This window comes from Lontra canadensis, unplaced genomic scaffold (genome assembly GCF_010015895.1).
Source record: "Lontra canadensis isolate GAN:19392208 unplaced genomic scaffold, GSC_riverotter_1.0 scaffold47, whole genome shotgun sequence".
Lineage (NCBI taxonomy): Eukaryota > Metazoa > Chordata > Mammalia > Carnivora > Mustelidae > Lontra > Lontra canadensis.
Window position 1 is genome coordinate 6520524 of NW_022631041.1, and position 21429 is coordinate 6541952.

A 21429-nucleotide genomic window follows, 5' to 3' on the forward strand; every position below is an offset into this window, starting at 1 on the left:
CATATGATCTACCTTTGCATAACTGTGTCGCGCCTCCCCATCCCCTGTTTTGGCTATATATACATATCCTATATACTGACATATTATTTGAGATTATTTCTTATGAGCACATAGAAACCACCTGCCTCTTTTCCGTCGTGGCACAGCGTTCCATTGTGGGAAATCTGCCATAATTTATTTACATAGTTGTCTACTGATGGACATTTAGATTGTCTTTACCTTTTTTGCCCTATCAGATAGGACTTACTGAGCATCCTTGTACCTGTGTCTGTATACATGTTTACAAATTAGATTCCTAGGGATAGAATTTCTGGCTCACAGTTTATATAATTTTAATGTTTGATGAATATTGCTAAATTATCCCCCAGCCCCCATTTGGCAGATTTTAAAAAGTCAATTCTGTTGCTTCTAATAATCTCCAGGAAATGTAATGGCTCAACTTAGTTCTATCAAACATAGGAATTCTTCATTCTGTGATTAGCCTATTGATTTCATTATGAACATAATACATTGCCTGGGCTCACTTTCTATCCAGTACTTTATTGAAAACTTTCGGAGAATAAACAAAGACATAAATGTAGAACTCATCGCTCAGAGTAAACATATGAAGGAAGTGAGATAAAAGTACAGAAAGTCAATATAACTAAGGATACTCAGGAAAAAAAAGATGATAGACTGTCTTTTGGAGGAGCCATATTTGTAAATCTGAATGGTTCAAGTGATAAATGTATGGGCAGGTTATTGGTGAAACTAGTGAAGGTGAGTCATGATGAGGGAGTCCAAGAAAGTTTGTGGTGTGATTTGGCAGAGAATTCCAAGATGGACGCTAAACAGGGAGATGGCAGGATCGTGGAGCAGTGTTAAAGCAGGAACTATGCTCTGAATGAACTGGCCTTCAGGCATCAGAAAAGCCCCTCTCCTTAGGATGACACACAGAATCATAGCTGGTGTCACTGGGTCAGTTTGAGCTTCCTCTGGGTTCACTTAACGCCCAGTTCCTTCAGTACATATCCACATTACAGGGGTAATGTCCTCCTGGGGATAGTATCAGTTTTTTACTTGTGAGTAAAAACAGCACTTACGATTTTGATTCATCTTGACATGTTCACTATTACTAAAATTTGTATTTTAATTTTGGCTCTAATTTTCTGAATCTGGATAGCTGAAGAAAATTAGAAAAGCCTTTACAAAACCATTAGAAAACCTGTAAGAACTTTCTCCAAAGCCCTTTTTGATTTAGTTGCATATCCCACAGGCTTCTGCTGTCAATAGACATCTGGAATTACGAGGCTTGGCTGCCTGGGATGGTTTTACTCTTGTCTGATGCTGCATATTTTTTAGGAAGGATATGGTTTTGAAACATTAACTTGTCTTGGCATTATTTTTAGTCACCTAATAAGGAGCTCTCTGAATCATTAAATATTTAGAAGTTTGCTGAAGGATGACCCCTGCACCTGGTTGGCTAATTCAGAAGCAGATCAGCTGGCATTTCTCTTTCTCAACCTTACCTCACCTGTCCACTACCCTTAAAAAGAAAAAGCTCTTTGTGCCTTTTAAAATGTCTTGTAGAATCTTCTGGCTGTGGGTTATGGAAATTAAAAAAAAGGATCGAATCTTTTTTCCTGTGAAGTATAATTTTTATTTCCCAACGGCCACCTGTAAAATTATCAGAATAGATGACATTATTGAAGAGATGAACATTAAAAATAATTCTTTGTGTACAAAGCATATCGCCTGAACTTTCTGGGATAAAAGGAGAGTTCTGCCTTTCATCAGGGGGCTCAGGCCTCCATTTTAGGTTGAACCTTCTGCCCTTTAGGGCTGTATATTACTTTAAATGGCTACCAGCTGACAGACTTGGTTGAGGGCTGATGTTAGCTAGAGAGCTGTAATGCATTGAGTAGATGCGTCTTAGTAGAACTACAGCAGCAGCAGACAAGGAATTGCAATCTCAGACCATGATTCGGGTCTTGCAGCTATTTTATTTCTGAATTATAAACCCTGAGTTAGAAGAGTTAGGAAAAAGGAAAATTGTGTATGTTCTTTTCAAAGGCATTATAATCCGGATCTTTCCTTAAGTCCAAATGAATTTATAACAAGGACATTTTTCTCCCCATGCCTGGAGCTCTTGATTTTGAATGAAGCCATGATGTGCTGATTCATTTGTAATCACCTATTGACCTCCATACGCTTCACTTTAGAGGTTCCCAAGAAGCTTTTTTCCCCCTTTTCTTTTTATTCTTTATGTTGACCAATGTAAAGAGAAATCCATTAGGTTTTGGATAGAAAAGATACTTTATATATCTTTACAGTTTTTAAAACTCTGAACTCTATGTTTAGACTACTCTACGGGTAAGACATAAATTGCCTTTCAGCAAAGCATTCACACTGCTCTGTTTGCTTTTATTTGACTGATCCCTAGAGAATGTCTTGTTGCCTTGATGAAATTGCAAAATAAGTAAGTCATCTTTTAATAAATTAAGTGAAATACAGTTTTTAGACATAAAAAGTTCTTAATTAGCTTCACCTTTGAAAATTTTTGCCAGAACCATATATATATATGTATATATACATACATATACACACACACATACATATATACATATATACATACATATGTATACATACATACATATATTTAGCTCTTTTTATTTTGGCAATGGAATGTGGTTTTATTAAGTAATTTAGATTTAGATTTTACTGATCCCATTGTGGAGTTTTCCTGTATAACATGTGCTTCCTCGTGGAATTGCATGTCCGTGTTTGGGACATGGCTTATTTAGCTGGAGAAGCCTGGCTCAGTGTTGATCTGCTGTGGGGATTGGCAGTATTGTGTTTTTTTCCACCTCTTGAGGACTAGTGCACAATTTACTTGCACACTAGTTTAGACTGGCCAAATGTCACTATTTCAAATTTCATCATCCAATTTACTAAGTCTCTCTAGTGATAGACTGCTTTCACTGGAAGCCTCTATTTTTTTGTGTTGATGATTGCAGGATTATAGGAGATAATGTATCAAAGAGGTACTTGCTAAAAATAGAAATGGCTGTGGAGATTGGAGATGTAAGGTGTGTTAGCAAGATGGTATTTTGTATACAGAGTTTAAACTGAGAAAGTGTTTTTATTTACAGATACCAAACAAATAACAGTAAAATGTGCTTACAGTTATACAAGCAATTAACTTTTATATTTTACAAGTCTCACGTCTCATGTGTCACTCAGTTATCAAAGAGCGTAGCACTTCTGACTAATATATTAAAGTTTAGCTATTTGAATTTTATAGAATATTTTTGAATTTTTTACAAAAACAGTTTGTCTTTAAAACTTTACATTTTTAATGCCAATTACATGTCAATAAAATAATATTTTAGTTGCTTTTCAGTATTTTAGTGAGACTATAGTTATGCTGTTATTAAAATTGGCTGAGAATTAACTTTTTTTTCCTTTTGAATGGTTCCATATGGATCCACTGAATATTTTTTTCCCCTTTTCCTCCCAAAGAGGGGGTCATCATAGCCAAGTTTATCAGTAGCTTAGTTTTTGATATTTTATAACTGTAATTCAGGAGCTTTATTTATGTATTGGAGCAGAGGATGTCTGTTCTGAGAATGGTGTCAGGCATTTGCAGGGTCAGAGAAGCTAGCGCTTGGTATAGACTGACTTCTGGACACTCCACTTTAGAATTAATTCCAGGTGGAAACATACTCTTCCCCTCTTTCTTTATCCTCTCTTTGTCTTCTCCAGGACACAGGTACTTGTCATGCTTTGGGGAAGATTCCCTAATATGCAGGGTGATGCTTCTTTTCCCTGATAAAATTAGCCTTGTCTAAAGAGAGAGGATATTTGGTGTTCTAATAACCTAATCATTCTTGCTTTGGTATAAATAAGGACACTTTAAATATAAGACTCACTTCAGAGAAAGACTCTGGTATTCTCTGTTGTTCCACAGAGTTTTTATTTAATTCAATCTTCTGATACGTGCACGGGGGGAGGGAGGAATTGCATGTTTGCACGTGTCTCTGATCACAATCATCCAGCACCCTGGGTGGTAGTTGGAAGTTTGCCCAGCTGAGGAAGATTGTTCTTTTTCTGCTCTCTCCTTTATTTATTTATTTTTTGTGGTGGTGGTTCTGCTGGTGATGGTGGTGCTGGTCGTTCCTTTTGTCTTGTATTTATGTAGAAAGTTTATTTGTTGCTGCTGAAAGCTCTCAGCATGTGGCCCCAGAGCCCTCACAGATCTGGGTCAGCCTGGTCAGTTTCTGTGTAAGTTTTCTGCTCCATTTCTGATGATTGGTCTTCATGCTGATGTCAATGCTTTTTTGATACAGACCACACAGATTAATTTTATGTATCATACTTGTTTCTGAGATTAATAGTGCGTGTGTCTAAATCTGAATTGGGCAGTTTGAGGTGAAATACATTCTGCTAGAAATCTCATAACGCCATGTCTCCCTAGAGACATGTTGGTTTTATGAATAAATGATGAAAATATTTTAAAAGCTTGTTAAATTTTGTATAGATTCGCATATGTAAAACACATTCTATGGAAATACTGACATGAAAATGAGCTGGGAATGAAAGGGAAAGAAAAGTTGTTTGCAAAGCCAAAAAATAATAACCATATTGTATATTGTTCTCGATAGGTTTTTTTTTTTCTTTTCTGTTGTTAATCGAATCTCTTTCTCCCTATGATCTAGTGCTGATATTTAAGTAATTCAAATAGCCTTTTAGGAGATACATATTCTAATTTCAGGCCTTTTTGGTTTTTTTCCTTTGCTCTATGCCCTGATGCAAAAAGTAAACTTAGTTATAGTAAGATTAACATCATTCCCTGTGTGATCATGTCACCTTTAAGAACATTATATATATTTATGATGAATTTCTGCACACCATGAGAGAAATATATTTCATATGGACATATCTGTCAGACTTTTATTGGTATACTAAATAGCTATGTAAGGCAAAAAGCATAGCCACATTTTTGCCTTGGAATGATGTCCTTAGTGTCAGTGCCGAGAAGATATCATTTGGATTGAACTTTTTCCTTTAAAGAAATTACACTTAAAATTTTACAGAAGTGTTTTTGTGAGTGGCAGTAAAAATTTAACATCAAAATTTAACATTGGAAGTAATTGGTTATTACTCACATTTTGGGTATTTTCACTTAGATTTTATTTCGGAAATAAGCAAATTCTCCACGTGAAAACAGTCTGAGTGCCTTTTAGTAGTATCAGTGAGATAAACTTTCCTTCCAAGTATTTTCCCCATCCCTTCCCTGTTCAAAACTTTTTAGAAATAGTACAGCTGACCACACATATTGTATTTGGTGTTTCACGTTGTTTTGTACACCCACCCCCTTTTATTTTCATGGGTGGGCTCCAGAGTGGAATATAGATCCCATGATCTGTTGAGGGACTGAGACAATTGGAGAGATACCACAGGGCAATTTGGGGGAAGGGAGGCCTCCAGGAAGTGGGAGTGAGCTTTGCTTCAAACTGTGTGAAGGGCGGTGGAATGGAGGATGCTGATTAAAATAATAAACAAGTGTTGGAAGGAGAAGTGGATTACCACACTACTGTCAGATACGTGAGGGGACCCGCGAAGCCGCCTCCCACTGCCCTCCCCTTCAGCAAACTCCGCAGAGGGGGACTGGTAGATCTGTTGCGGGAACTTCTCTCCGGACAGACAGAACAACTTTTCAAACAACTTAGTTCTCTTGCACTGACAGCATCCCTTAGGCACAGCCTGACCTAGGGAAATGGACTAAAACTAGCTTGGTGGTTGCCATAGCAACGCAGGCTGCAGTGTCTGGGAGAGTACAAGCCGGTGTGGCCTCTTGTCCCGTGTTTGGGTGTTTCTTCAGACAAGAGTACACTCCTTGCTGTTCGAACTCTACATAAGTCATGCTCTTTGAAAACTGGCTCTTTACCCAGGACTTTTTTTTTTTCCTTTTTCTTTCTGAAACCAGTCTGAATGGAGGAAGTTGGTAATACTTGGCTTTTTTTTTTTTTCTTTTGCCTTCTCTCATGCAAGTTTCCAGGATATAGCTTCTTTTTGCTGTGTGTAATTGAGACCAAACTCTAAGCCTGGGGCCCAGGAGAGAACAGTTGTGGGCTGCAGGTCATTAGTGAGGTGAGCAGAAGGGAATCCTGGGCTTCCCAGAGAAAAAGGAGACCATGCCAGCCTCGTGGAACAGAGCTACCAGAAATTATAGAAGCAGGTCTATTCCTTGCGAACTCCGAAGTCCATGAAAAGACGGACCCACGGTGGGGTGGCTAAAATGTCCCAGCACAAGCTCCTGCTGCTCATGGACCATAGCTCAAAGGCAAGGCTTGTAAAGGATTTTACAAAGGATTTTAAAGTATAGCCAGAAAAGATACGGATTTTAGAAGTTAAAAGCTGTTGTCGGAAGGAAGTTCGCCGGAAAGATGTAGGCTTCAAGGGCTACTGGACGATGATTGGTTTGAACTTCAGCTTACGGGAATTGCTGACAAAATTTGAAAAGGTATGCAGAACGTGGACCTCATGAATGTACCTTTTTTTCTTCCTTGTCTGTTTTTTTATAACATGCATTTTCATGGTAGTCTAGTGACTGTTTGGTTATTTAATTTATAAGTCATATTTGATTTGATATCCTCTTTTACATTTTTTTTTTTTAAACTAAAGAGCAAATTAGCAATTCTTTCTTTTGGTCAGGAGGGCTTCTCATGATGCCTGTCAGTTTTAGAATTCCACATCAGAAGAGATCCTTTGTACTCAAGTCAACTGGTAATTTAATTGAAAGTTATTTTGGAAAGAAAAAAAAACCAGCAACAACACTGGGTTTTCATGCCAAAGTCTGACTTCATCAGGCATGGGTTCTGTTTTCCAGACCCCTCAGGTTCCTCTCCCTGCAGTTGGTGGAGCACTGCCTTTCCCAGCCTGCTTTCTGAAGATTCAGTGCTGAGCTAGGAGATGATACCTCCCTGTGACAAGGGCACATCCGTTCTTAAACGTTTTCTTTTTTATTTCTGAGTGTCTGTTTTATACGTGGAGTGCTTGCATGCACTGTGAAGCTTTAACGCTTGGATCATTAATTTTGCACTTAGTTCTTTTTTTCCGTAGGAAAGTTCTTGGCACACTCTAGGATTGAGCCCAGCCTGCCAAAGCTACCTTACATTTATAGTTAAACAAAACAGAAAACCTCAACGTGCTGCTCATGGGCTCCTGCCCTTCCTTAGCCTGTGGATGCCAAGCACTTATCTTCTTTCAACTTCCAATATGGAAAGAAAAAGAAAGAAGTGAAATGATTTCACTATGTGCATAAATCAATTATTTATCAGTTGTTAAAGATGTGCTCAGTGGCTTTCACTGTGAATACCCCATGGTTCGTTACAAGTACAAATATAAGCGAGACTATACTGAGTCATTAAAGAATAATGGACTTTTTTTTTTTTTTAACGAAACTGCAATTGCCAGAGGAAAAAAGCGTAAAACCATGTCATTTGAAAAATTTAGAAGCTTTTCCAAAACAATCACAGTCATTGCTTCCCTCCTGGTGATAGAAACAGTGTAGTGGGAAGAGTATGGAGAAAGAGGAATGTGGCTTCTCCTGGCTGGAAGCACCCCCATCTCTCCTGCACCCCAACTGTAGTAGTAAGGATTGCAACACAGGGCGCACTTTGACCTCTCGCTTTAATATGTTGTTAAGCACCTAAATTCCTGAGAATAGGGATGGTTTCCCCTTGCTCACCATTTATAAGGGTCAGAGGAGGGAGAGAATAACTTTTTTTATGGCAGCTGGGAACAGCAGGTGACAAACTTTATGACCATAAAGAGGTCTGCTAGCTTGGTTTGTATAGATTTGTCTGTTTCTTCCTAAAAAGATATAGGGCATATGTTACTTGAATAATTCATTACTTAGACCCCCTGAGAGGCAGTAATTGTAGGCAATAGCTGGACTTTTGTATTGTAATTGCGGCTATTAGTCTTAAAAGCCTAGGTCAGATACCCGAGGTTAGTAACCTGCCTCAGTCTTCTGGCCGTTTTATTGGCAAAGCTACATGTTCTGGACATACTAGTATATTTCCTCTCTAACTCCCAAATCTTACTATCTGCCTATTTCTTATTCTTATTTTAGTAGTTGAGTTGACAGTAAAAGAAGTCTGCTGGCTTATTCCTATCAAAAGCTTGATTTGGGATTTTTTTTTTTTTTTTTGAGACAAAGGCAAATTCAAAGAAACAATCCTGCTGCCATTCACAACCCGAAGTTCTCCATGTATGTTTACTTTTGTGTTAGACGCCTTTATAAAAATCTGTGTAAGAGTTCATCTCTTCGCCATATTTCATTTATAGAAAGTTGTCATACATGAATATATTTTTCTTCAAGCCAAGTATTTAAAAAATCCTTTGTGTATTTTCACAAAAGCGGTCTCATATAGCCTTTGCTGCACTGATTCATTGCCAGGAAAACTGGTGTTATGGAAAGGTACCTCTACTTCACACCTCTCAAATACAGCTGCCTCCCTTCCCCCAGCTCTGAAAGCAATAATGCCATTTTTAGGGAAGGACCAAAGCCTACTGCTGTAATGCAAAAGCCACATGATACCTTCAGAAGCTGAAGAACAGTCCTTCCATAGATCTTTTACTCTCAATTCCTTTAGACCTGTTTTTTTTTCCTCTGTATTAGTGATCTGCTTTTATTATTATTATTATTATTGTTATTATTATTAATATGTTATGTTAGTACCATACAGTACATCATTAGTTTTTGATGTAGTGTTCCATGATTCATTGTTTGTGAGAAAATATGGACCATAGTGATTTAGCACTTCTATGTCAGTGTTTGAAATTCTGCAGTCTGAGGTTTAGGATATCATAGCCAGAATGTCATTTTACTATGCTCCTGAAGCCATTGCAGGCTTTAAGAACACGAGGGTCTGAAGTTGGGATGTGATGGGTCTTCCAATGATGGTTAATCTGAAAAACTGTAGACTGCTCAGTAATTGAAATTTCCAAATGACTGCAGATCTTCACAGTAACTTCAAGACAGCATGTTGTGAGAGCAATTGAAAGGGGGAATTATGATTGACATTTTTGAATTTTAGAGAAATCCAGTGGTCTTGTGATTTATGTTGGGTATCCATTCATACATGAATATTTGGCACATGATTGCAATCTGTATTTTGGTTACCTAATCTCAAAATGGATGATGCCAGGATTGTTCTCCAGCATAGGTGGGGTGGACAGATTACTCTTGGTACTCATTCCTAATCTCTTAGAACCAGAAAAAGCAATGCTGAGCTTCCCTGGGAATCCAGAAGGCAGGAGGCATTCTCTACTTTTCCCTCAAAGTGACACCTCACTAGGGATCAGAAAATCCCAGCTGACAGAAACCATGGGTACCCCAGAGGGGATCTAAAGGGGAGTTTGAGACTGCAACTTCTTACCAAGGGAGGATGACCTTGTGGCAAGATATGCTTGCCAGCAAGCAGGCCCTTTTCATCTAGCCAAGTGAGGAGGGGGAAAGGCTGTGACCACATGCACAGCGATTACTCAGGCCAAACTCACAGCTGACTGGGCACAGAAAGCTGGTCCACGAGAGCACCCCTCTGAAGTCCTGCCTGTGGGTTGGTTTTAGTGCCCCCTCTCCTGATTTTAGTGAATGAATTTTCTCCTTGAAAGTACTTCACAAAGGAAGTATCTGATGGTTTCAGTGCCCAATTCTACTGTCATACTTGAGCCCTTTGCATTGTGTACTCTCTTCTATTTACTTAATAGTCACAGAGGATAGAGTAATGGACAGTTGTAGCTCAGTGACATTTTGAGTGACTGTTGTCTTTTATTAATTTATGCGGCTCTATTGCCAGGTGATTAATGATAATGACAGTTTTCTAATGGGGTGTGTGTGTGTGTGCGCGCGCACGCACTCGTGCGCACGCAGATGTCTTTGAATAGTTACTACTGTCTTGGTTAATCCTTTGGGGAAATCGACTTCCCATAGTGACAGAGAGAAGGCACTCAATGATAAATTTCCTTTATAGCATTTACCTCCTTTAGGATGAGTGCTTTTAAAAATTCTAGGTTAAAGCTGTATTTTCCTGCTCAATTTGCAATGTTTAATTTTAAAACAAATGTGTACATTAAGACACAGTAAACTTCCCATTTCAAGGTCTACTCATTTGTTCAACAGTTAGCAAATATTTATGAAGTGCATAGTATGTACAGGCCCTGGGGTGAGTGCAGGGATGGAGAGGGGGCATAGGGTAGACTTTCCCTCATTGAGCTTATGGCCTAATGGGAGGATACAGACCTTAAACAAGGAACATGTTTTACTACAAGTGTGTGATTCAGCAAATGTAGAGGTAGTTATAAGAGTAACAGGTAGCCCTAATTTAGTCAGGTGCAGAGAAGTCTTTCCTGCAGGAATGACATTTAAACTGGGACTTAAAAAATGGGTTTGAGGTTAATGTAGAGGAATGTGGATGAGGGAGGAAATTGAGAGTTTTCTGGGCAATAGGACAGATCAGGAGGGGAGGAATTGGGTACTCTAGGATTATAGTTTTAAACGTTTAACATGCCATGATTTTAGGGTTTTTAAACCTGTTTGCTTTTGATGATGCTGTCCGATTTGGGGAATGAAGGCGGGGCAGTATTTTGGCTACATGAAACATTTAGTAACTGCCCCTAAGAAGCTTGTGTTCATGTCAGTCAAACCTGGGGACTCCAGGAGGGAGGCCACTGTATTCTAATTCACTAGGATATTAATATGTTTCAGTAACAACTGGTGTAGATTCAAGGATTTGGAACAGTTTTTGGTTATGAAAGATATTTTGATTAATAGCAGTGTTTGCTGTGTTGGAATTTAAACTGTAGTTTATTTATTGATTCTTTATCATTGCAAGTTGCTTGTTCAAATTATCTTGGAAGGGCAGTTAATTGTGAGCTTGTTCAACTTAGTGATTTAACTTTTTTTCTACTCTGTTGTCTAACATATTTATAATCCTAGATAATGGGAAAAGAACATTACTAGTACTGATTTCTTACTTTATAAATGCTGTTATAGACCAGGTAATACTACTTTCTGTTGTCTGTCTAAATGTGTTTCCATAATTTTTAATAGAGTGATTAAAATCTATGAGATTAGTTGTCAAATGAAAATGTAGTTTATAAATAATTAATTGAATTATTTATTAAAATTAATCATAATAATTAGTCAAATAATTAATTACAATTCCTCACTATCCCAGAAGCTTCACAAAAGCTTCAGAGCATATTTACATATCACATGATGACCTTTGATGATGTTATTTGGTTGTTGTATTATTTTTAGGTAATATCTGACTTGTTTAAACAAAGTTATGATTCCTCACTTTCAAAACCCAATCTCTGGCAACAACCCACTGAGCTCCTATTAATCAACCCCAAACTGTCTCTGAATTCCAGTCTTGTTTTTGAAAGGAACAGTGGGCTTCTTTTCCCCTAATGGTTAACTTTGTTGATTTAGCCCAAGCCTTGGAATATGGTAGGGAAGTCGTAGCTGACCTCACTTCTTCACCTTCAGGAATATAATCCAAATAATGAATATAATCCAAAGAAACATTTTGGCTCACATGGTTATAGCCACTACTTGATTATAGAACATTATAAAGAAGTAAAATGTGTGTGACATACATTGTAAAGTGTTGGCATGTAATAATCTCTGTGGGTTAGATAGTTAGATAAATATCCAGATAAGGGCAAAATTGGTATGAAAATGTCAGTTATCAGATAAATAAATAAATATTTTCCATTATTTATGAGGTTAATTTTGACCTGGCTAGTGGATGTCGTAGGCAAGGGAATCTCTGTCCGCTTCATAGCCGTCTTCTGGAAGACTGTGCTGACAGTGTACATCTTATGATTTTCCTCTTATCCTAACCACTGGCTTCTGCTAACCTTCTACATTCTGCTTATATTGTTAGAAGGTATGTTTTAACAGAAACCTTAGATATCCCTTTGTCTTATTTTTAAATGTTAGTTCAACTGCTTGAATGCTTTGTGTTGGCCTCTCGGTGCACATGACCGGCTCATGCTAAATGCTTGGGAGAGCATTACTTTGTGCTTCTGCATGGATTACATGCCCATAACTAATTATCAATAATGATTTTGTGCTGCTTAATGTTCAGAATGGTTTGCGGGTGACAGAGGTAAGCATTAGTAGGGCAAGACCCTCAGCTTTGCAGTGAGAGTAAACCCTCCTTCATGGAATTTCAATTTATTTTAGCATTTGGTATTCCATCAGGGTCATGATCTAACTGCCTCCCATGCTGGCATCTTGATTTTAAAACCAGCGCATCATTGTACAGTCATCTACGAAGGATCGTAATTCATTAACTGCACGTCATTCTAAATTTCCAGTGAAAGATAAGGCAGAGCTTTGTAGTGTAAGAATCTAAATAATTTTAGGTTCCCATATTAAATTTTTTAGATGAAGAGATTGAGCACTCCCATCCAATTGTGTAATTGTGTAATTGTCTGTTTTTCCTTGGCATTATGGTGGCTAATATGCCAATCAAGATGAACTAGATACTTTCATTCATGCATTTTATACATTTTATCTATTGACCTATCCCTGTTTTGCGGTAGGCTCCTTCTGTGTAGCAGAGACTGTGAAGAATACAGAAGAAATATTAAGATGATTTTTTTGACTTTGGGAGCTTTTAATATATCTGGCCAAGTAAATATGCTAGCAAATGTTACATAAAATGGAATAATGTATGCTGATTTCTTTGATCACTTTCTGGTTGTTAGTTTTTTTTTTTTTTTTTTTTTTTTCTCCTGCTTTTTGTGGAGGCTCATGTGTGGAAGGGTTCTTCACATACCGAAAGTTGCATTCCAATATGAATATATGATGATTGGTAATCCTCTTAATCAACCTCTGATAGAAGTACCTACAATCATTGACTGACCAGTGATGGAGCTCTGTTCTACTCCATTTGTCTTTGTGGCTGGGTTGAAAAGGCATCACTTGATTGGATATCAGGAGCCCAGTCTGCTTTATGTTCTTAGTACACAGATTTCCTGATGTTGTAGAATACTTTTGTGAAACTTAAAAACTATTTATGGATGTTAGTACACTTCTATCTTCCTACTTCTCTTGACTATGAAAGGAAGCAAATATGCCGGGCTACTATCAGAAGTAGTGGTTTGAAGTTTCCTTGTGATTTTTGGTGTGGTTCATTCATAATAATGTTTAAGAAACTATACAGGAAATTTGAGTCCAGATTTATGTTGGCAATAGAGAGCAAAGAGTTGCCTTTCCTTGCTCACTGTGTCATTGAGCTGCTGCCTTTTTTCTTTTTTTGAAGATTTTATTTATTTATTTATTTAGTTAGTTCAGTTAGCCAACATATAGTAATACATCATTAGTTTTTGATGTTGTGTTCTGCAATTCATTAGTTGCACATAACACCCAGTGCTCATGACGTCATGCATCCTCCTTAATACTGTTACCCCATCCTCCCATCCTCTTCCCTTCTGCAACCCTCAGTTTGTTTCCAGGGTCTAGAGTCTCATGGTGTGTCTCCCTCTCTGATTTCTTCCCATTCAGTTTTCCCTGCCTTTCCCTGTGATCCTCTACGCTATTCCTTATGTTCCATATATGAGTGAAACTGTACGATAGTTGTCTTTCTCAGCTTGACTTCTTTCACTCAGCATAATCCCCTCCATATCCATCCATGTAGATGCAAATCGTAGGTATTCTTCCTTTCTGATGGCTGAGTAATACTCTATTGTATATATCAACCACATCTTCTTTATCCATTCTTCTGTTGAAGAGTATCTTGGCTCCTTCCACAGTTTGCTGTTGTGGACATTGCTGCTATGAACATTGGGGCGCATGTGCCCGTTCTTTTCACTACCTCTGTATCTTTGGAGTAAATGACCTAGTAGTGCAATTGCTGGGTCGTAGGGCAGCTCTATTTTTAACATCTTGAGGAATCTCCATATTGTTTTCCAGAGTGGCTGTACCAGCTTGCATTTATTTATTTGAGAGCACATGCCATGAGAGAAGAGAGAGAGAGAGAGAGAAAGAAATAAAGAGAGCTCAAGCAAATTGTGGGGGACGGGCAGAGGGAGAAGCAGACTCCCCACTGAGCAAAGAGCCTCATTCTGGACTCCATCCTAGGACCCTGGGATCATGATCTGATCCCATGTCTGCATAACTGACTGAGCCATCCAGGTGACCCTGTTGAGCTTCTTGAGAAAGAGAGCTATCATGCATATGTGAAGCATGAGCTTAAAACTGTTGATCTTAAAATCTATCTCTTTAGGTATCTTAAAATGCATTTCAGGACACAAAAATACAACTGTTACATCCTGAAGAATGAGGACTAGGTTTAGGAGATGTCACCAAAGAACCTTTCAACAGAACTTTCCTTGTCTTTTTCTTTTTCACCAAGAATTTCTATTTAAAGTATCCCAAACTGAAATTATGTTGAGATTGCCATTTTATGCACATAATGTTGTCCAGCCTGAGCACCTTCAATCAGGATCTGGCTCTGTCCCCTACTCCTCTGTTGGTGTCTGCTCCCCTGTCTGTGGAATCGAGGTGCTAGTGAAATGCACAAGAATCAACAAGCTCAGAGTTTTTGTTTGGTGGCGAACACCAGTTCTGGGTGTACTTAGATCCCACTTTGTAGGTAGACCTGATTTGGCTTTGTCATTAGGGTCAGATAACCCCAGAGACCAATAGGCTTGCAAATTTGGAACATAAATTTTGCAGAAGTTGTCTGTCAATCTCTGTGTTCATCGTCCCCCTCCTCAGATCTGACCCTATTCATGTCATGTTAGACATCACAAATCTCAGAAATGAGAATACAGCTCTTCTGCCCTTTAACCTAATGGAAGTGACACCTTCCTGCCATGCTTCTTGGATAGTGAGGTGCAAAAGGCCTTTCTTTCCATGTATCCAGTTGGTTAGTCTAGGTCTGTAGATACAAGAAGAACAGTCTTTTAGATCCTAGCCTCTAAGCATTGGTTCCTGATAGATTGCTAATCCAGAATGATTTCTAAATTAATGGAAGCGTTCCAAATATTCAAAGAATTTCTATTTAATTCTTCATTGTGCTCCTTTGGAATTGGAAAAGTTTAAGGCAAGTGAGGCTTATAAAGGAAAACTGAAGTTGAGAAAGGTAATATAATTATGGTCCTTAAGAGTTTATTTTCCTTTTACTAATTCAGATTCATTACCTGAAATAATTTTTTAATTTCTGTCATAAGTTGGCTTAATATCCATTAAAGCTAATGCCATAGAGATTCACTGCACACCTTCATGGCCCCCTTGGGTGTTTGCTATTCTCTTTGTAAGTTCACACTCATTTATTGGATGGTAGTGACTGTCGCACTAGAGGTAGCTAAAACTAACTTGCTTTCATTTTATTCAGGAAGAAAAGATGATTGCCATATTAAGACAGATAATTGTGTTAACAACCTTTAATGAACCTTTAATGAAGACAGATAATTGTGTTAACAACCTTTAATACTAAAAAATTGATAAAGACCCTCTGTATTTTAAATTTTAAATTTATTATGTTTATTTAGTTATAAAAAGAAACCCTATTTTTGTAGAATCTTGGAAACTCAAAGTATATAGAAGAAAACCAAAATCCCCTTCTTGTACAAAGGTTATACTATTTTGATATTTCTTATACTTTTTTGATATACGTATATATAGTGATATACAAAAACATATGCTAATTTAAAACACCTACCCTAAAAATTAAATTAACATCATAATATAGTTTTGTATCCTTCATTTTTAAACTTAATATTATATAACATTAATGTATTATGAGTTTCCACTGTTTTACTTTAAAAACAATTAATGTAATAAATGTATATACATAAATCTTTTCAGGATAGGTAATTTCAACAATTTTAAGGCTTTTGATACAAATTGCCAAAATGCTTCTTCAAAGTCTGAACCAGATTTTATTTTTAATTTTACTAATTCTTATTTTGCTTTCTACTCAAATTTCCTTCAGAAAAAAATTTTCTATTTAACAGGAGAAATATTATTTTGTCAATTGTTTTTATTTCCTAAGGAAGATAGACATTTTTATGAAAATGTTCTTTTAAAATTCTAGGAATAAATTTTATTCAATTGGAAGGACAAACTATTAAGTTTATACACTGTAAAAAGAAAAAAAAGGAAAATTATGTAATATCTTTATAAAACAGTTTGAGGGCAGTTTTGCCCAGGAACAAAGAGGAGAATGAATCTGGGTATTAGGCAGTATCCAGTGATTTGGCAACAATAATTATATACAATTTCAAAAATTTCTCATTAATCTGAAATACTCCCATTTAACCAACTGATACAGGAAATTTTAATACATTCTGTTTTTAAGAACCGAGGAAGCAATATATTAAAGATATGAAGGCTATTATTTTCAACATCAGAATTGTGGAAACACTTGAATTTGTTATCATTTAAGGCGAATTTTACTATTTTGTTTAAAAAAAAAAATCCTCATCTGTGGACTATAAAAGAAAAAAAAAGTGAAGTCCTATATAGCAACGCCAAGGTAGTGTTGACATTAATACCTAACATTTGCACTCTTTCTGCTCTTTTCTCTTTAGGACATCCAGGCCGAAATTGATGCACATAACGACATATTTAAAAGCATTGATGGAAACAGGCAGAAGATGGTAAAAGCTTTGGGAAATTCTGAAGAGGCTACTATGCTTCAGCATCGCCTAGATGATATGAACCAAAGATGGAATGACTTAAAAGCCAAATCTGCCAGCATCAGGTCAGGATAGTCAATATCAAAATAAAAATGATGGGGGAGAGAGATTTCTATGACTTTTGCATATCAGAAGGAGCACGGGAAGCCTTACCATCATGATGATTTCTCTGAAGTGGTTTAAGATTTAAATGCAGGGACGCCTCGCTGTCTCAGGCAATAGAACATGTGGCTCTTGATCTTGGGGTTGTAAGTTTGAGCCCCACATTGGGTGTGCATATTACTTAAAAATAAAATCTTAAAAAAATTTTATATGTAAAACGCTTTTTTTTTTAAGTTATAGCTTTTATATCCAGGGCCCACCAGGACCCAACTGTTCTTGACTAGTCCCAAATTTGCAACATCATATTTTAAGTTGAATACTAAGAAGAATAATGTTACCAATACCTGCTAGTTATTGAGTGTTTTCCTTGACCAAGTACTGTGTTAGCCTCTTTATAAGCATTACTCAGTTCTCGACATATCCCAGTAGGTGAATAGTAGCGTCCTTCCTTACATGAGGAGACAGAGGCTAAATGAGAATAAGGAATTTGCCAAGTTTTTCAGCTAACAAGTGCCAAGCCGAGATTTGAACCTAGATCTTTCTGACTCTTGGCAGTGAACGTTTTGCTTCATCATGCTATTTGTATGTCCAATTGGAAAATGTATTTATAGAAATTAAATACTGCTCATGGACACTGAAATGGGAAACTGATGATTCATGTCTGCTTTTGGAAAGAGTAAAATTAAATCAGGATGAATTTGAGGACCAGAATGTTGACTAGGAAAGGACCCTGAAAAAGTATCGAGGGTGACAATGATTAATGCTATTGGGAGTCTAGAATTACATTTAATAGATGGTGAACAGTACCCAAGTGGATATGACTTTACAGGAAACTACTAAGCAAAGATCCAAAAGAAGAATGTCAGTAGAGAAACCTAGATCTTGGGGTGCCTAGGGGGCTCAGTCAGTTGAGCGTCTGACTCTTGATTTCAGGTCAGTTCGTGATCTCAGGGTCGTGAGATCGAACCCCACATTGGGCTCCATGCTCAGCTCAGAGTCTGCTTGTCCCTCTCCCTCCTCCTACTTGCTCTTTTTCTCTCTCAAATAATTAAATAAAATCTTAAAAAAAAAGGAAAAAGGAAAGACCTAGATCTTGTATCTGGGTCAGTCTCTTAAGGTTTGGAAACTGTATGATGCATTGAAAAGTGTATAACCTTAAACAAAATGATCTTAAGTTTGATTCTTAGACTTTGATGTTTACTTACTGAAATTAGACAAGTCACTTGGTCTCTCTTAGCTTTAGTTTTCTCATTCACACAATCAAAATATAAATATTTAATCCACCTGATTGCTGGGAAGATTGAATGGGATAATCTGGCAGTTCTTTAACCTATGTAAAGGCTGTCTAACATAGCACCTCGTTTATTTTTTCTTATATAAAGGGGCTCAGTGGATCTGCTTTATCTGGCTTCTGGATTTCATGGAGCCAGTTCCTAGAACGTAGAAATCTTTAGTGATTATTTGTTGTGAATAAATGTTAAAAATTTTTTTCTATCTAAAGAAAGGTGATTATTCTTCTGAGTCTCATAGAAGGAAATTCACACTTCTTTTTACCCTTAAGGAAGGGGGTAATTGAGCATGACCACGGCAGTCTCCATCTAAAGATCCTCTTGGAGACCAGCCAACTATGTTTTTTCAATAAGAGAGGACAGACTTGGGAGTATTATACAATGAGAGAATATACTTAGGCTTATTTAAGATTGAATTTTCAACTGGCCAAATCCCTTTGGGTTGCAACTTTCTGTTCCCCATAAATAAAAATAAGTAAAATGATTAAAAATGTTAATTCAGTGAAAAACATTCACTGAGGTTCTAGCAAAACCAGCATCTAGTCTAACGAGTGAAAACCACAGTGCTGGTCCTGGTAAAGATTGTGTACATGGTGCTGGCATTTGGAGAGTTTGGAAGATGAGTTCTTTTTTTTTTTTTTTTTTAAGATTTTATTTATTTATTTGACAAACAGAGATCGCAAGTAGGCAGAGAGGCAGGCAGAGAGAGAGGAGGAAGTAGGCTCCCTGCTGAGCAGAGAGCCCGATGCGGAACTCGTTCCCAGGACCCTGGGATCATGACCTGAGCCAAAGGCAGAGGCTTTAACCCACTGAGCCACCCAGGTGCCCCAAGGAAGATGAGTTCTTTAGGAAGGAGAGTGTATTGAAGGCCCACATCATAAAGAGATCATTCCAGATAGAAAGCTACAGACAGAAAAAATCTATGGTCTTCCACAGATGCTATTCCTAAGCCTATCAAGTCATGTTGTTTTTCTAACCTGAAAAGAAAGAGCTCCTAAAGTACTGTTGCAATATTATCTAATAAATAAATTAATGTTATTTTTAGAAGATGAGAGAGTAAACTTTTGCCAGTGGACTTCTGCATCTAGATAACACATTCCAGTGACGTGTGTTATTTTAATTTTTTTAATTAAAAAAAATTTTTTTTAATTTAAATTCTAGTTGACATGCAATTCAATATTGGTTCAGGAGTCGAGTTCAGTGGTTTGGCATTTACATGTAATACCCAGTGCTCATCATCACAAGTGCCCTCCTTAATACCCATCGCCCATCTAGTCCATCCCCAACCTCCCTGCCTCCATCAACCCCCAGTTTGTTCTCTATAGTTAAGAGTGGTTTCCCTCTCTCTCTCTTCCCCTGCTCCCAAATGCTCATCCTTTAGTAAAGTGTATTATTAATATGATAATAAGTTAAAAGAATGTTTAGCCTCATTACCCACCTCTGGAGATTAGGGCATTTATTCAAGCAGTTAATAAGAAAAAACTTCTCTGTTTAAGGCCCTGCAAATAATAAATAAGATATGGTTCCTGTCCTAGCAGGCTCACAGTTCTAAACCAGGTTAAGGCGGGTTCATTGAAGACTGTAGTTACTTTCTCTTCAGATGATCACCAAAGGCTTCATCGAAGAGTCAGTTACTAAGCTGAGCCTCAAAAAGGTATATAGTTTCTCTCTGACAGATTGCATCAGCCCCGGAGAAAGACATGTTGGCAGGAGGCTTGACATAACAGTGTTTTCATGGAACAGTGAAGAAGTTCAGCATGGCTGAGAATTTGCTGTTGGTGTGGAGGGGAAAGATTGTGGCCAGAAAAAAAAAAAGGTGGAGAGGTGAGGCACACTCGTGGAACGGCTGTGTGCACCATGCTCATTCTTCTGGTAATAGAATTTGAAAACTTTTAGGTGACATAGTTAGATGTGAGCTTTGGAACGATCCCTCTCACATGGCCATGGAGGATGCTTTCTTAGATAATACAGTTCTGAGGACAAGGAGAGTGACTAACAGACCTCTTCAGTATCCAGGAAAGGGAGGAGACCCTGAATAGGTACTTGGTTCATGTTGTTGAGGCACTAGTGAGACATCCAGAAACAAATCACCAGTAGCCAGTGGATAGACCTCTCTTCAAAAGAGAACAGTCAGCCAAATAAAAAAAATGGTGAGATGGGGAGTACCCAGATAGAGGTGGCAGGCAAGGCATTGTAAGTAGGCCAGAGGGTGAAAAATTAGAAGAGGGCACTGCAAAAAAATCACAAGGAAGCCTAATATATAAGGAATAGGTGAAGGAAAGGAAAGCCAGCAAAGGAACCTGAGAAGTGGGTGGCCCTGAGGAGAGGAGATCCAGGAGTGTTGTCAAGAGCCAAGGGAGGAGGGGTTTCCAAGGGAGGGGCGTGCCTAGTGGCTGAGGGAGTGGAGTAAGATCAGGGCTACCCAGGCCAGACGCAATGAGAAGGGCTTTGGTAACTTTTGCTGGGATAGTGCTTTGGTTGAGGTGAAAATCTGATCTCAGAGGACCAAAGAGTCAGAATGGGAAGTGGGGCGGTGGAAACAGAACTAAGCTACACAGTCTCATTTTCTCAAGTCACTCTGCTATGAAGGGGAGAGAGAGAGAGAGAGAACACATTGCTGTAACTATGTTACTAGATGTAACAGCATTGTAAATGTGTGAGAACTGGAGACCTAGATCTGTACCTCTATTGATTTATCTGTGCTTTCATATAGATCAGATCTGCCTCACTGAAGAAGTAAATGATTCAGTCTTCATTTTTAACTTGGGCAAAACAAATTCTAATAGCATTCATTATCACTTTGGTATTTATAAAAGATACATATTTCTTTATACATATATAATATGTAAATTTATAACTGTGTGGTGATGGGTGTTAACTAGACATATTGTGGTAATCATTTATCAATATATATCTATATTGAATCATTGTGTTGTATACCTGAAGGTAATAGAATGTTATATGTTAATGATATCTTAATTAAAAGAAAGAGAAAACAGTTTCTTAAAAAAGATAACACAGTTTATTATACTCAGTAATAGACCCTTGTATAGGAAGCCCAACCTCAAACAGAAGTGGTCCAGGGTAGTGTTTAGTAGTGTTAACCCTTGGAGCTACACCACCTCGGTTCCAACACTGGCTTCGCCTCTTAGCAGTTGTGCCACCATGGACAGGTTACTTAGCCAATATGTGTGTCCTCGTATTGTCAAATAGAGAATAAGAGTAACTTCTTTTAGGCTCATCCTCAATATTTCATTTAATTAGCCTGTATAAAGTGCCTAAGACAGTGGCAAACTGTAAGCGCTCAATAATTGCTAACTATTATAAT

General features: G+C 37.7%; 1 protein-coding gene across 8 annotated transcripts in view; it reads left to right on the forward strand.

Annotated features, from left to right (window-relative positions):
* Window positions 1–21429, forward strand: part of UTRN (utrophin) — a 489639-nt gene that overhangs the window by 326724 nt on the left and 141486 nt on the right. For 7 of the 8 annotated variants that reach the window (XM_032873101.1, XM_032873103.1, XM_032873100.1 and 4 more), the window contains one exon: window positions 16603–16775. In XM_032873101.1, coding sequence (XP_032728992.1) covers window positions 16603–16775 — 173 coding nt within the window. Of the gene's footprint in view, window positions 1–6384; window positions 6506–16602; window positions 16776–21429 lie in introns of those variants that run through there. The other variant, XM_032873107.1, reaches the window with a different exon arrangement.